The sequence below is a fragment of the Bombus vancouverensis genome, chromosome 13 (genome assembly GCF_051014615.1).
Source record: "Bombus vancouverensis nearcticus chromosome 13, iyBomVanc1_principal, whole genome shotgun sequence".
Taxonomy (NCBI): domain Eukaryota; kingdom Metazoa; phylum Arthropoda; class Insecta; order Hymenoptera; family Apidae; genus Bombus; species Bombus vancouverensis.
The window spans coordinates 9,896,522-9,912,826 of NC_134923.1; the positions used below are offsets into that span (position 1 = coordinate 9,896,522).

The 16,305-nt window shown below is 30.5% G+C and overlaps 1 protein-coding gene across 4 annotated transcripts; it reads left to right on the forward strand.

Annotated features, from left to right (window-relative positions):
- The first annotated feature begins 418 nt into the window (after positions 1–418).
- LOC117160001 (uncharacterized) lies at positions 419–14,712 on the forward strand. Of its 4 annotated transcripts, none has more exons than XM_033340408.2 (16): positions 419–556; positions 3,890–3,987; positions 4,981–5,054; positions 5,201–5,465; positions 5,558–6,448; positions 6,547–6,901; positions 6,979–7,115; positions 7,199–7,279; positions 7,357–7,524; positions 7,611–7,835; positions 7,927–8,104; positions 8,394–8,465; positions 8,708–8,971; positions 10,384–10,554; positions 10,654–11,031; positions 11,527–14,712. In XM_033340408.2, the coding sequence occupies exons 1-16, from the start codon at positions 502–504 to the stop codon at positions 11,772–11,774; spliced, it is 3,660 nt and encodes a 1,219-aa protein (XP_033196299.1). In that variant the 5' UTR covers positions 419–501; the 3' UTR covers positions 11,775–14,712. The 4 variants fall into 4 exon arrangements, with proteins under 4 accessions (XP_033196299.1, XP_076479971.1, XP_033196317.1 ...); XM_076623856.1 differs by having other exon boundaries at positions 6,982–7,115; XM_033340426.2 differs by lacking the exon at positions 8,394–8,465.
- Positions 14,713–16,305: the final 1,593 nt, after the last annotated feature.

The following is a 16,305-nucleotide window of genomic DNA, read 5'->3' on the forward strand; positions in this document are numbered from 1 at the left end:
TGACGGAGGACGTGCCGATGTAATGAAATGATATTCAGTAACACGTGCTTCGAATCTCACGCGATCAATTATTATTTTGCGTTCATCTTCTGCATAACCCGTGCGTAAAACCGTAGCCCTCGTTCAGCACGTAAACACTTTTTCTTCATTTCTCTTTTGAACGAAGTGAGAGTGGCTACCGAGAGCCATCGATATTAGAACTGTTACCTGGTTGAGTCGACGTTTAAAACTGTATCGTTTGACCCCCCCCCCCCCCAATCGCGGAATCCTTTCCTCGCTTTTAAAGATAAAACTCGAGGCATAGAAGGAAAAACCAGTCTGTGATACTAAACAGTACTAAGGTATATAGCTAGAATATAAACTCAACAATTAGATATATACGTATGTATGGCGTATGAGACGTAGATAGATCTCACATAAAAGATCTAGAAAAAATAAAGTCTGTATAGTGTGTGCTGTGAATTTTACCTTACTCGAAGGATAAACGTGGTAAAAAGCAGAATGTCTCAGGAATCTGTGACAAATGACAAGCAACTGCCAACTCCTAAAGATAAAGGTATGAGATCGTTTAGTTTACATTCTACTACGTTAATTATATGTTTTTATATGTATATGTGTATGTATGTGTATATATTGTAAGTATACATCCATATATATGTATACATGTACATACATATATACATATGTATATTTCATTATTATTGTATCACTTTATATGTATTGCATCCATTTTAGTATTATATTTATGTATATCTATTTATTCATATGTATATATTTTTATTATTATTGTATCATTTTATATGTGTATATATATATATATATATGTATGTATACACAGTACACACACATACAAATGATCTATAAGAATTATTTCTTTTTTAGGTATATGTTCAAATTATGATTGTAATTTGCTGAATTTTATATATTAAAATAACTTTTGATGTCTACTTTGTTACTACCATTGTAAGATTTGCCATTGTAACATAGATGTTAGTGTGCAATCTTTTTGTTTTTAATGAAAAGTGAGATATAATAATATAATATTTAAGTTATGGTAAAGATAGGTATATTTTAATATTTGTACTTACAAATTTTTATTATCTCCCTTTTAAAATCAATTGTACGTATTTATTTATCACATGATGTAGTTACAAAACATATTCTCTTTTACTGTAATCTTTTATTAAAGCAGAAATTATACCTAAATTTTGATGAAACTTTTAATATGAAAATTTATTTGGGAGGTGAGAATAGTAATACATATTTGATTTTCTTTGAAATATGTTTGAAAGGTTCACTCTTAAAGATATTCATATATATATATATATATATATATATATATATATATTTATATTTATATTTATATTTATATATATATTTATATTTATATATATATTTATATTTATATATATATTTATATTTATATATATATATATATATTATATATATATATATTATATATATATTTATATATATATATTATATATATATATATTCATATATATATAAATTATTGGAATTAATGTTCTCTGTTTTGTGTATAGAAATATCTATGAATAGCATGCAATGAAAGAAAGAGATTGTTTTCTTATTAGTGATATTATAATTTCAGAAAAGAATATTTAAATTTTGGTTATTTGATTACATATTGCTTGTTCATATGTTTAAGAATAAAAAATCATATAGTGAAAAATATAGTAAATATAGTAAAATGTGATATTATAATAAGAAATTTAGATAGTTTTATTTATCGCACAGCTTTTTTAAAATTTGTATAGATAAATACTGATATAGTATCTATAATATGAATGTATAATAATGTATGTATATTATCAAAGAAGACAAAATATTTGTTAAAGATATTAATATTCGTTTCAAGGTATTGAAAATTAAGTTATTTATATATTTTAAATTAGTTAACAAACATGATTTGTGTATCTAACATACAATCATAAATAATATTAAAATGTTATGTAAATGATATAAATAATAACATAATGTGGTAGGTATATATGCAAAAAGTTCATAGTTACAAAATAAACAGGATATTTTATGATGTACAATATTTTTTTTTAATTCATTCAGTACATTATTATTTTTAAGTATTAACTATATTAGTATTCATTTTCTAACTTTTATTTTAAATATTATTGGTAATGACAAATATGATAATAATTACTGTGCCAAAAAGATCTATTTAAAATTAAATAAATATATGTAGAAATATCTAAATATTTATTTGTCCAGAAAATATCAGTTACAAATTACGTTCAAACGTATCTACAAATAAAACCAGTAAGACATAGGTTGACAATAACGTTCTCAGGGACATACTTGATTGGATTGTAAACTCTGTCCGCCTAAAAACCAGCTGCCGGTTTAGTCAGTTTGTATCGTGCTGTACGACGTGTAGTATCTATGAAAATTTAAGAGTTTCGTTTCTTAGGCGTGTTACATGAACGTAAACGCAATCAGAAAAATTCGACAAATTAGAAGAGATTAAAAACAATAAGCTTCATTCAATAGTGAAAAAATCATATGAATCGATCAAAGTTATACATTACCGACATATAATTTTACATTTCTTTATTTTTCACCGTTTCCGTGTTAAGTTGGTTTGAAACGGTAGTTCTTCGTCCGTCTCGTCCTTCGTTGATAAATATTTGTTCGACTACTTGATACGATTTCAACCAACGAACCAGCAGTATCAATAAAAGTATAAACGAAATAAATTCGAGGAAATTAAAATGAAACTAGACAACATACGCGGTGTTACTGTTATTTCGAATTGGTATCGACGACCAAGAAAACGTCCGCTGGTAGGACCAACAGGATCGCCTCTGTTAGATGTGACTCTAGCTATGCAAACAAGGCCTTTTCGGTGGTCACGCAAAAATAAATCTGCTAACATTACAAAACGGGTTACTTTTCGTAAGTACTTCTGCAGTGAATAGCCAATATCTCATTTTGGAATTAAAGGTTGGAAAGAATTTATCACATCACGCATTCAAATCTTCGCTAAGTCTAACACCAATGGCGGAACTTAAAGTTCGTTATTCTATATCATTTGTACACAAATTCAAGTGGTTCGATAGCTTTTAATGGCTATTAAGTAATTCGAAAGTTATTATATACTATAAATTTTATAAACTTATATTTGAAATATCTTTTTAGCTAATTAAATACAAGTTATATTTATAGGTACCTTAATACTTACAATGGTTATCGTAAAAGATATTGGCACATACCGTTATTTTTCAAAGAACCATTTTTTAGTAGATTCTACATTCCATTTTCATAATATCAAATTTTTATAGTTATGTGAAAATACATATTAATTACATGAAATTTAATATATTTAATTAATATGTTAAATGCTATAATAAATACAATGATATGCAAATGTGTAGTCGCTATATATGGTAGTTTAATTTTGTTTTTAATACAGAGTGAAAAAACAGATAAATTGACATATATGTAATAAAAATATATAACAAAATATATATCAATTAAAAAAAATACAGATGACCTTGAAATCTTTGAAACGACTCTACTTCCGGTGCAACCATACGTACCACGTGATGCATCATATATAGAATTCATTTAATTTTGTATAATGAAATTTTCTTCTGCCTCGTATAATTTTGACGTTATAACTTATGTATCATATCATGTCAGATTATATTTTAAATAAAGAAAAATTTTAGATTTTTCATAAGATCAACAACTGCTTGTACTTAATAATAATTTTGCCTGTGCATATATATATGATGCAAACTATATACAACAGAATACTATTAATGTTTTATTTTTAACATTCTAAAAGAGGAAGTGTGTGTATAAATAGATAATACATAAATTTATATTCCTTATTTTAACTATTTTTCAGGAGATGAAGCAATTATATCTATGTCGGTGGCTGGGGAGGTAACCGACACTTCAATTATGGAAGTAGGCCGTTCAAGACCTCAATTCCAATATTCCCGGGTACGATGTGTATTTTTATTATTAACTTACGAAATATTCTATCGAAATGTCATTTACGATTAACTTCTTAAGCGGATACACCGGATATATCCGCCACAGCAAGTCGCTTGGGCCTAGTGGATACACATACATTCTCGTTTATATATTGTATTAGGACACCTGCTAGTTCCATATAAAACGTGTCAATTAATAAGTACCAAGAATTAATCGATTAGAATTTTATATTCATGCGACATTACATATGTAAAAAGCAATGTTTGTATTTGTATAAACTGCGCGTAAAAATAACAATAATATACTAAATTATGATAATTATGTATTGACCTTCATAGTTTTCTAATTTAAATTCTATTGAAAAATTTTAAGACGATCTGTAATCATCTATAACATGCGCGGAGTTAAAGTTCCTAATATTTATGAACGGGGATATATATCTATCGCAGCAGGATAATTATATGATACGTTAATGTTAAGGAAAGCTATCCGCTTGTGTCAGTCAAATGTAGAAAGTTTAGTGGTTCAATTTAAACATTTATGTTTACATTTTGTATCTTTTTACAGCGTGTGTTATTATTATTCAGAAATATTGGCACCAATGCTTTGTTCAATGACCCGATTACGAAAGCTGATCTCATCTTTTCGTATCATTGATTTTGAAACATCCATATAAAAGATTAATCTATAATATTAAAAATTTAGAATTTAATTTAAAATTATAAATTATTGAATAATTTTCTAATATCTCATATACTACTGTACCATAACATGAACCAGTCAGAAGTCAAACTAATTAACTTTATCAAGGTCAGTCATTTAGTTCCTAAAGAATTAAGTATACATATATATATATATATATATATAAGTTGTATTGAGTTGCTCATTCAACTGCAAATATCACTGCAAATTGCAAATATTCTTCCCCACTTAAGAGGTTAAACATGTATCTTAGATTAGATTTTTTGATGAAATAATAATTCATGGACTAATCTACAGGAGGAATTGATGCTGATAAAGAGTTTGCCATTATCTAAGAGGAGGCCTGACTTCTTAGATACTTCATATAATAAGTATGTTTATAATACTACATAAATTCTATTTAATACTGCATAATATCTATTTATATTATTTCTATTGTTTTAACATTTTTGTTTAATTTTATAGTTATTTCTTATGAATTATGTTCGCTTATTATTTCTATCCGTTTTTTATTAAGTTCGCGTGGTGTATGGGATCCTGAACGTTGGCATTCGGATAGGAAGCGAAGTGATACACCACCGAAAGACGAAAGAACTGGACGTGGTGATCAAGTTACTGAAAATCATAATAAACGTCGCAACGGAGATCCAAGAGAACGAATTCGTAAAGAACAAGACGGCATAGTATTGAGTCCTCAGCGTAGAAGTTTTAATTCAGGTTGTTTTGTCAACGTAAATCAACCTTCGAATCGACGTCCTGAGAGTCCGATAGGAAAAACAGAGGTTGTGGTAATTTATTTAAAAAACAACTATTATAGAGAGATATTAAAGTTACTAGAATTATAATAAAATGCATGACAAAATATTACTTACAGGTTAGTCATAGGGAACCTGTTCGTCGAATTGGGAGCGGCAGGATTTTAACTCGCGATATATGGGACTTCAGACCTGAGAATGAGAAACTAGAACCTGCTTTTCGGTCTGGAGCAAGTGGTAGTACTTCTATGCGTGATCGTGACAACAGGGATACTCGCGATGGAAAGGATCGGGAAAATGCAAGGGAAAGAGATCGTGATCGTGATAATTTGCGTGAACGGGACGAGAGGAACGAACGGTTTGAGCGAAGATCATTTGGTCGTGACTATGGTGATAGGGATAGGGAACGCGATCGAGATAGAGCAGCTGAACGGAATGATCGTAATCATCAGTCAGAACGTGATAAGGATCGTGGACGCGAACGAAGATTCAGTAATGATCGCAGGCGAACATATAGCGAAAATCGTTGCGATGCAGATGAACCAGAATGGTTTAGTTCCGGACCGACATCCCAGCATGATACCATTGAGTTAAGAGGTTTTGAAGACATACCTGAAGAAAAAGCGGTGAATAATAGCAATAGCAATACTAAGAACAAAAAACAAACTCCGGTACAGAAGAAGCGCGGGAAAAAAAGTTCGTTGGAGAAAGATGGAAAGCAAACTGAAAATTCAGCAGGTCCGAAAGGACGAAGTACACCGACCGCGATGGATCAACCTATAAACGTTGTACCTGCTCCTCATTCGCCAATCTCAGAACAAAACGAGTCGACGTCTCTCGCGCAAAAACCGAATCACGATTCCAACGAAAGCGCTGTGACCGAACAAAGTTGCGAAACGACAGATAATTCTAGCACCGCTAATCAGAATCAAGAAAATAGTCATCCTGATTTTAATCTAGATGAATTCTTGAAATCTGACACATTCCCTGGCGTACCTGGACTTTTAACCGTAAGTCTGTCTCATTTTGTATTTATGTAAAACGATATAGTATTTAATAATTTAAATAAAACGATGGATATTAATAAAATTACATTTTATTTATACAGAATGGAGTTGGCTCAAACGGAGGTTCTTGTTCCCGATTTAGTCAGTGGTTTAAGAGGGAGAGTCCTGTTCAACAAGTAGATAGTCGTAGAACTTCTATACAAGATGATATATTGAACAATCTCCTTAATGATATTACTGAACCAAATATCCAGATTCCATCAGTGACTGAATCTAATACATACTTTGCTCCCATTTCTCCTGCTAATACAACGGCAACAAACAATACTACATCCACTACTGGTGTAAAGCTTCTGGAAATGCTACAACGCGGTAACAAACCAAGTCAAAATGGACAAGGGGATGCAGCTAGCACTGTCATACCGATGATGAAAAGTTCATCTATTAAAGATATGGGTGAGAATTCCTACTATTAATTTTTTTATTATTATAACAAATAGAACACTATATGCTTGACTGAAAATTTTTTGCAGAAGTTGGTGGAAAAGTTGTGCACAGTCTCGAAGAGTTGGAAGCACGCATGCGAGGTGGCGCTCCTCCACCTACGTCTTCGACTGATCAACCTCGTGTAAATAAGACTGAAGAAGATCTTTCTGCGTTTAAAAAATTGGTAATATTATGTGTATTATATATACAATAAATTACGTTACAATTTTATCCTATTTTTTTATATATAATTTATTTATAATTTAGCTTGCTCAAGTGACTGGGGGACAGGCTATACCAGCGGCGAACGGTCCTATTTCTCAAAAACAACCTGTGACATTAATACAAGTAAGATAATCTTTTTATTTGACATCAAAATTGCACAATGTTTTGTTACATTCGAGATAATGTGTAATTTTCTGTAGTTGCTTAACTCACAACTGAAAACACAAGCAATTGCCCCTCAACAATCGGTCCCAGAACCAATGCATGCTACAACATTTAATCACGCTGGTTCTGTTGGACCAACTCAGCACCCACATCAGGCACAAATGCAGCACGAAAATCTAATGAAAGTATTACAGATTCAACAGGTTAGTAAGAAATGTTATTTCTAATTTAAAGAAAGAAAAAGGAGAAAGGTAACAATATTCTTCAACATTGACTATTTTTATAACAGCAACAAAAACAACAACAGCAACAGCAGCAGCATTCAGACATGTTGTCTATGATGATGGGTGGTCAACGAATGTTAGGTATGAGTCCAGTTCCGCCAGAAATGCAAATGATGTTGAGTAACGCTCCAACAAGTCAGGAACTCCTCCAAAGACCAGAAGCTCAAGCAATTATTCAAGGTCTTCAACAAGGAGAAATAACTAGACAACATCTCATACAGCAACTACAGGTTTGCTTATTTAACTAGAAAATAAATTTATGTTTGAATTTGTTTTTAATATGTTAATCTACAATAATGATAATAATAATATGTGAAATAGAATCCAGCCATGCAACATCGTCATAGAGAAGTTCTAGTAAACATTTTGAAAATGTATGGTGGTACTACGCCCCGTACAATAAGTCCGCATCCTAGTGCACCCACTCCTCAAGATCATATCTTGCAACAGATGTTGTACCAACAGCAGCAACAAAGGATTCCATCCCCTATGAACAATGGTAAGTTATATCTATTGTTTATTTGAATAGAATTTGTAGTAAAAGGGTTTATGTTGATTACTTTTATACGTTTTTTACACTCGATAGGATTCACTTGTTCATTTTATTTCAAACTAAAATGTTTTTTAAATCAACCTTTTTTTATAATTATTTCTGATACACAAATTTTTCGTTACTATACAATTAATATGAAAATAGTGCGATCATTATTTTTATTATTAAATACATTTTTCATAAAGTATATTGTAATATTATAGTATAAATATGTATGTTACTGTTTGGGATGCAGCTTATTGTCCACCTTCAATAATATCTCCAAATTTGACTGCTAGCCCCAGTACATTAACAGTACAGCATCCAGGTAGAACATAAAAAATAATAATAACTTTTTTTTATTTTGCTATTCTCTTGCTTTGTGGTAGTAATAATAAGTAAACCGTATACAAGAAGGAAGAAGTGATCAAGTACTTGATATAAATTATTTTAAAGAAATTGTAATTTTGTTCTTCACAACAATTCTTTAAACTTATTAGGACAGTGATCTGTCTATCTGTGTAGTGTTGTCCATTTAAAGCATGCTTGATATTTTATTATTTTTAACAGTGATGCAACATAGGGTTCCTTCACCGCGGGAGATTGTCATGCATGCTCAATCTATAATGCAAAGTGCTTTAATTAAGAAAAAGTTGGAGGAACAACGTGAAAACTTCCGGAAGCGACAGGATCAACAGCAACAACAACAACAAGCTCAACAAAGAGCGTCGAGCCCCGTTAATTCGCCAGCAAAGCAGACCATGAGCCCAACGCCACTTGCTTTTACCCCGACGTCAGTGTTACGTAAAATGACTGCCGATAAGGAACCCGAGGGTGCGAATCAGTCTAATCATCAATTAGAATCGAAATGCTTATTTCCATCTACAGCTAATGAGAATCGTAACAACACATTTAATACAAAAAAAAATATTTACACACAACAATCTGCTTCTTATGATAATACAATTGAACTTACTAATCATACAAAGCATGGTAGTATGTCTGGGACTGAAGCTTCGAGAAATTTGCAGGAGATCGATAATGATGGCAACAATAACTTAGACATAGAAGAATCCGCGTTAAAAGACAAATATACTTCTTCTTTGCTACAACAAAAAGATAGGAGTAATAATTCGAACCTAAATAAGACTGAGGAGAATAGGCTTACTTATGAAAGATCATTGAAAGAAAATACCGATAAAGAATCGACCCTAAATGATGCTAATAATAATAGCCCTCTTATTCTTGACAAACTGTTAACAAAGCAATTCGAGATTGAAACGATAATAGTTGATAATAATAATATATTAAGAAACGCAGAGGAAAACAAGATATCAATTTTACAGAATGATGAAGTTGTTACTTAAACCACTCGGTATTTCGCGAATTTCATACATAAAAAGAATTCATAAGTTTGTGACTATTATCCGATGTGTAACATTATTTTTTTTTATTTTTGTATTAAAATGAGGAATGATAATTTTGTTTTCTTTTCTTTCTTTTTGCTTGACACCTTTAATGTGTTTGAGATTTAATTTGTCTGCATTTTGCTGCATGTTATATACGAAAATGAGTCTTTTAATTTCGAATATAAATATTAATCCTACTTTAAAAAAAAATGCAAAAAAAATCAACTAGTAATATAAATTACATTTTCCTTCATAGACTAATATATGAACATATTACAAAAGAAAAATATGTTGAAATAGTTTTATAATAAAACACTTTATAAATATATTTCATGCTTTTAAGTTTTTCTTTACATTTTCATTCTTCCTTTAATGGAATGCTTTGAGATAATTTTGTATTTTAATGCATGCACTTGAGATCTTGTAACTTTCATCACTTGATATGGTTAAAGGAATTGCATGTATTTAAAAACGATATTTATGTAAAAGTTAAAACAAATTAGGCAAAGTATAAATATTTCTTTTCATTTTCATACACAATTTGAATGAAATTAAGCATATTAACAATTCGTATTTTTCTTTAATCCTTGTTTATCGTTTTATTTTATTTGTTAATGAATTCAAAAATAAAAAGACTTATGATCTTAGCTTGACAAAATATGTTTTTAATCATATATTTCATTGTGTATTGAAATGTGTCATACATATGCAATACTAATGAAAAACAGTTCTTTTTATCAGGTTTTATATGTAGATTGTACAATATTCGTATATATAGTAAAGAAGTGAGAAATTAAGTTCCTAATTTGTCTAATTTATTTTTTTAATTTTATATAGGAAATAGTAGCGATCCATCAAAATTGACGGCTCAATCACAGACATCACAAATGCAACAAATGCAGTCTGCAGTTCAATTACTAACACAAGGAGTTCTATGTCGACATAATACCTTACGACCACAGTCTGTCCAGTCTACATGGTCAAATCCGACTATTAAGCAACACCCAGGTATGTGAAACGTTATAAAAATGTTTTGTACCTTGTAACATCTATTTTAAACTTGTTAGAATCAATATTTAATATCTATATTTCTCTTGACTACCATAGGTCGACCAATAGTAAAAGGTGGTAGTGGTGGTAGCAATGGAAGTAATCAATTCCAATACAGTGCAAATTCAGATTTTCAACAGCAGCAACAGCAACAACAACAGCAGCATAGAACGGTTTCAAGCGTGTACGGTAATCCTGCACGCTCCAAACATACCATGACTAGTTCTATCCCACATCATAATGTTCCACAATACAATGTTGCTCAGAATTCGATGATAAATCAGAGGTCAAATAGTATGAATAATCAAATGAAGGTGCAGCAAGCCCCTTCACATTTAGCTAACATGCAACATCAACCGCCGCAACAACAACAGCGGATTCTTAACTCACAAATGCAAATGGTTTTAAATCAAAACTACAACTCCAATCGTGCAGGTAATTATAATTTGTGCACAAATTGATATAAGTAAAAATAGAAATTTTACAATTAATAAATATTTTATAGTTTACTAATAAAAGTTTTTCGTTTTTGCTACACATAGAGTATTTCTTCATTTTGAAACAATTGAATTAATTTTGTTATTCTAAAATATTTTCAGGTGTTTACCTCTTCTCTAATCAAATTGCATGCAATGGTGTTCAGAAATTGGAATAATTAGATCTCACATTTTAGCTGTTCCTCTTATTTAAACCAATCTAGACAGCATTTATCTTTGGATCGAACTTAAAGTAATTAATTAATGCTTATTTTAGGCTGTCTTTTATTTTAACTAAACTACTCTATGCTTTTTCCTGATATTAAATACCAAATTAATATTTCTATTTCAAAAAGAGATACGAAGCAAATTTAGACATTATATTTTTCAACACATAGATTGAATGTGTACCAAAATAAATGGTACAAATAACACTGACATATATCTTTTACAGATGGGCGAGTAATGCGGTCGCAGCAATTAAACATGCCCGTAGGTCGACAAGCGTCACCGGGTTTAGGATATGTGGGTAGCAATGGTGGAGACCTGTCACCGACTTCGAATCAGTTGGCACGATGGTTTAGTCCAGAACTTCTTGCTCAAGCTCGGGCTGGTAAGCTACCAGAGCTTGTCCAGACAAATGTTTTATCGTTGGAAGAATTAGAAAGACTTCAACATGCATCAACTACAGTGCATAATTAGATTTATATTATACCTCCTCATCTGTTTAATTGCAAGCACAGGAACCCATCGGCGCAGTCGTCGCTCTAACAACTTATATCTTTTAAATTAGATGGCTTTTCATATTAAACAGTCAGTATGAAGATTCACTCCGATTAAAAAGAAATCCACTTCAGTAAAATATTAAAAAATGTCCTGCTTGCATATGCAAAGTCATTTAGGTAATAAACCTTAATGGAAATAAGGTTTAGTGAAATAAATACCCACTTTGGAAAGAGACATTTTTGAATATGATACAGATTAGTTGAGCAGTATTTCCTTTCTATGAAAATGTCTTTTTCTTTTCAATTATATCTTATGACTTATTTGTAATAAACTTTACATACAGCATTACTTAGGAAGCTACAAATGTACAGAGGAATATGGAATAATGATATAGAATTGAGGATGATTAAAAGAAGATAAGCCATTTAAAAACAAATCTAATTGAACATCTTTCTATGAAAACAGATTTATTGCTTATAAGACTGAAAAAAAAATATAAAAATTCTTACTATTGACTATGAGAAAACAAAATAATATTTCATTATATATAGTTTCTAAATGGCAATAAAGCGAAAGTTATTTGCCTAAGTATGGACAGCAAGTCCTTATTTATAAATTACAGCGTAGCTATGGCTCGATTTCAAGAATTATTTATTATTGTGAAACCCTTATTATATGTATAACTTGTTACCGAGCTGCTGTATTATTAATTTAACCATTTTTTTCGACCATTTATTTCTTACCGTGATGAAGCTTGCAGAGTCCTTTAGGTAAATAATTATGGTCGAAATCTTAAGAAAGTGGTAAATTGCAACACCCACGAATACAGTTATATATACAGAGAAAAGTGTCATATATTATATTCTACTTATATTATTACGAACAGTGTGGTCGTATGAACAGAATGAACATGCGTTAATAAAACAAGAGCAAGTACTCAACAGATCTTGCATATATTAAGGAAATAAATATATAATATATACTTTGTAGAAGCGTGAGGATACAGTGTTATTATCATGTTCGAAAGCGAAAGTTAGAACAAACCAATTTCAAATGCAACAACCTTGGCAGGCAGGTAGATAGAAAAAGCGTTTGCAAAATTTATTAAAAGAAAAGGGAATGCGAGAGAAAGGAATAGAAAGGAATAGAAAGAGAGAGAGAGAGAGAGAGAGAGAGAGAGAGAGAGAGAGTGAGAACATTCCAACGGTTATAAAGGGACAAAATAAACGAAATACATTTACAAATTGAGATGATTTAATGTCGATATTGCTGCCAATATGTGTTTGCTTTATAATTAACTTGTTATTTTTTGTGATTACATTTTTCGTACAATCATATTTATATTTGACCGATAGCATCAATAATAATAATACAGAAACTTGTTCTTTTTTTTAACTTTTTTTAATCTAATTTGTTATTTGGTTGATAATTAATCAATACTATACTCTCATATCAGTTATATGAAATTGCATTTTCCCCTAATTTAATAATGAATGATTCTTTTATATTTCATTTTCGAACCTAGTAAGGACATTAAAAGGATCCGACATGATGTTGATGAATGAAAATATTTTTCTAAATTTCGTTTTGTGTTCACATATATGAACTGACAATTAAATAATTTCATTGAATTACAGAATTCATGAACTTCTGTTACATATACCCCCTGTTTTACAATGCTCTATTTAATAAAATTGATTTTCCTATTTGAATGTGCTCATTCCGTCTTTTTACTTATTTTTTCGAAATTTTTTAATTAAAATAATATCTTTATCACATGAGTGCAACTTCATAAATCAGGAATGTCTTGCAATAATCATGAGTATATTTATGAAAATATTTATGAAAATTTTTGGTTCAATCACGTAATTGTACACTAAATGTTGATTACAAAAATACTTGGCAAGAAACGGATATTTTCTGAGTTTATTACAAAACATCGTAAATGACAAATTTCGAAGCGTAAAACAAGAATTTCGTAAATTATATTACAGATGTGCTGCAAATGATTATATAGGCTACGAGAAATGCAACAAATCTTTTCAGCGCCTTGTATACATATAATTTTCATTTCATTAAATCAAAAAATTTGATGAAATATATGTAATATGTTGTTTTATCTAGTATAATTGAAGATCAAATTTTTAATATTCCTATCGTTCGAATGCTTTTCTATGTGGCGAAGGTGTGCATAATGTTCAAATTTATTTTTTTCGATCAATCTCTGTTCTTGTTTAGACTTATACGTATAATGCGTCCATAACTCTGCAAAACTATGCTATATAAAAGATAAAAAAAGCCATTGGAAATTATTTATGGGGAGTGTAATTACTACAAGTACTGCCAACAACAAATGTATTAGTGTTATTAAGTACCAAAAAAAAGGAATAGACGGTGACATTTATCCTTAAATATCACCTACAGACAACAATGTTGCCTTAAGAGAGGCTATTACAATTGAAATCTATAAAAGAACGCGCGTGTGTGTGTGTGCGCGGTGTGTGCGTGTACACATAGAACGAGAACGATATAAAACGAGATGTCATTCACGAAATTGCATTTACGTTAGATTCATTTATAAGAATAGTAACGCTTGACGAATTTTCGGTAGAAAATCGTTTCTTATAAAATTGTAAAGAGGACTTTTAATTCAACTTTTTTAACGAGTAAAAAAAAGAGTAATAGTATTTTGCGCTTTATTGATTGTAATATCGCAAAATATTTGTCCCGTGAACTCGCGAATTCGAAATATTGTTTCGTAATTCGAAAATTTTTGTAAATAAATCAAATCCTAGACAAAAACTAAAGTTTATTGGCCATGTGTTGGGCTGATAATTTGTAAATAAAGTTACTAAATATTACATTATGTGAAATCTAAGAAAACGTCACAAATAAATACAAACTGTAATTGTAATTTTAGTCATTTCATTTATTTACTGAAATAAATCGAAACTAATATAGTAATAATTAAAATTCAACATTTCTTCTTGGCTTTATTAAGTGAAACCTTAATACTCTAAATATGACCATGTAATATAATTTTTACATCCTTAATTTAAATATCAGATTTATGTATGAGGAGCGAATGGATTTTTTACCACTTCTTTTATTATTTTCTATTTGTTTTAATATCATTTTCATCGTAAAAGATAGATATTTACAATTCTACATAAATATAAATATTTTTTACAATATATTTTTTTAGTGAACTTATATTCTTTTGTGAAAGTAATATTTCCTTGTATTTTTATTTATTAGGATGTTTCCAGTTCTATTAATAGTCATGTATCACTTAATCGAACAAATGGTGAAACCTGGGATAGAAACTTCGGCTATTTCCGGCTAAACTCGTTTCTTGTCACCGAGAGTTCTCGAACTTACTAAGTGGATATAGAAGCTAGAATCGCACGAGTCGTAAATGGCGGACCTCCATAGACGAAGGTGTGTTTCTCTCGTCCTTCAGAATATACTAATATCGGATACCTAAATCATCAGAACACCCAAAACTTGGATCAAGTAATCGGCAATTAATTTTGGATTATCGAGTTTCGGTGGAAACTTCAACAATTATTAGAGGAATAATTAAAACACATATACCAGATTTTCTATTTGCATTTACTCCACAACTCCTGTTTTAAAGACGATTTTCACGCAATAACTGCATATTTGATTTTTGGTATTTATTTTGTTATTTAGATAATGATAGTTATCAATATATAGAAGTGTACTGTTGAGGAAATGAACCAAATTATATTACATTTTGTGCAACGTATATTTATTTTTAGAATCTTGAAATATATATTTTAGGACTCGAAATTATTGATTGTTCGAAAAACATGTATATTGTATTGTGTCCCACACAGAGATTAATTCGAGAAAACAATAAAATTCGTTGTTCGATCGAAACTAATCAGATGTATCGTTCCATTAACGTAAGTAATACCCTTACAAGAAAGAGCAAGATATATCAGGTTTAAATTGTAAGTATGCGGATGTGATAAAAGGTGAGTAACATATGGCAGAAAAAATATTGACGAAGAACCACGTGAAATCGTTTAGCCTAGCTGCCATTAATGGCAGCCATTGTACATTGTGCGCCCTTCAGGGTTGCCATTTTCTTCATAGGTAGTGCGATTGTAATTATAAAGGAATGTCTTGCGAAGAGAAATGATCGATTTTCCACTATATTGAGGAGATTATTTTCACGACATATCTCGCAGGGATTTAATTTCCCTCTAACGGTCGCGGCTCGTTCATTTGTGATACGTAGGAAAATAGTTTCGTGTTCATACATGTTTGTCATCTTTACTTATGTGTATGTATATTCAGAAATGAATGATGAACCACCACGACGAATTATTGTGAACCGAAAAGCAGCGCTCGACCCGATGTCTCGTACAGTGAGACCTCGAAGTGCATCAAGACTTTCGGGGAACGTGTACCGGTGCTAGCTGAAAACTGTTCGATATAATAATACACGCAATAAAATGAGTCTCGTATATATCGA

What these genes read in the sequence shown, in the direction of transcription:
- LOC117160001 (XM_033340408.2), top strand. Translation starts at nt 502, where the DNA reads ATGTCTCAGGAATCTGTGACAAATGACAAGCAACTGCCAACTCCTAAA. An exon ending in CTCAATTCCAATATTCCCGG is followed by an intron (nt 3,988 to 4,980) that starts GTACGATGTGTA and finishes ACTAATCTACAG; the next exon opens with GAGGAATTGATGCTGATAAA. An exon ending in TTTCTGCGTTTAAAAAATTG is followed by an intron (nt 7,116 to 7,198) that starts GTAATATTATGT and finishes TTTATAATTTAG; the next exon opens with CTTGCTCAAGTGACTGGGGG.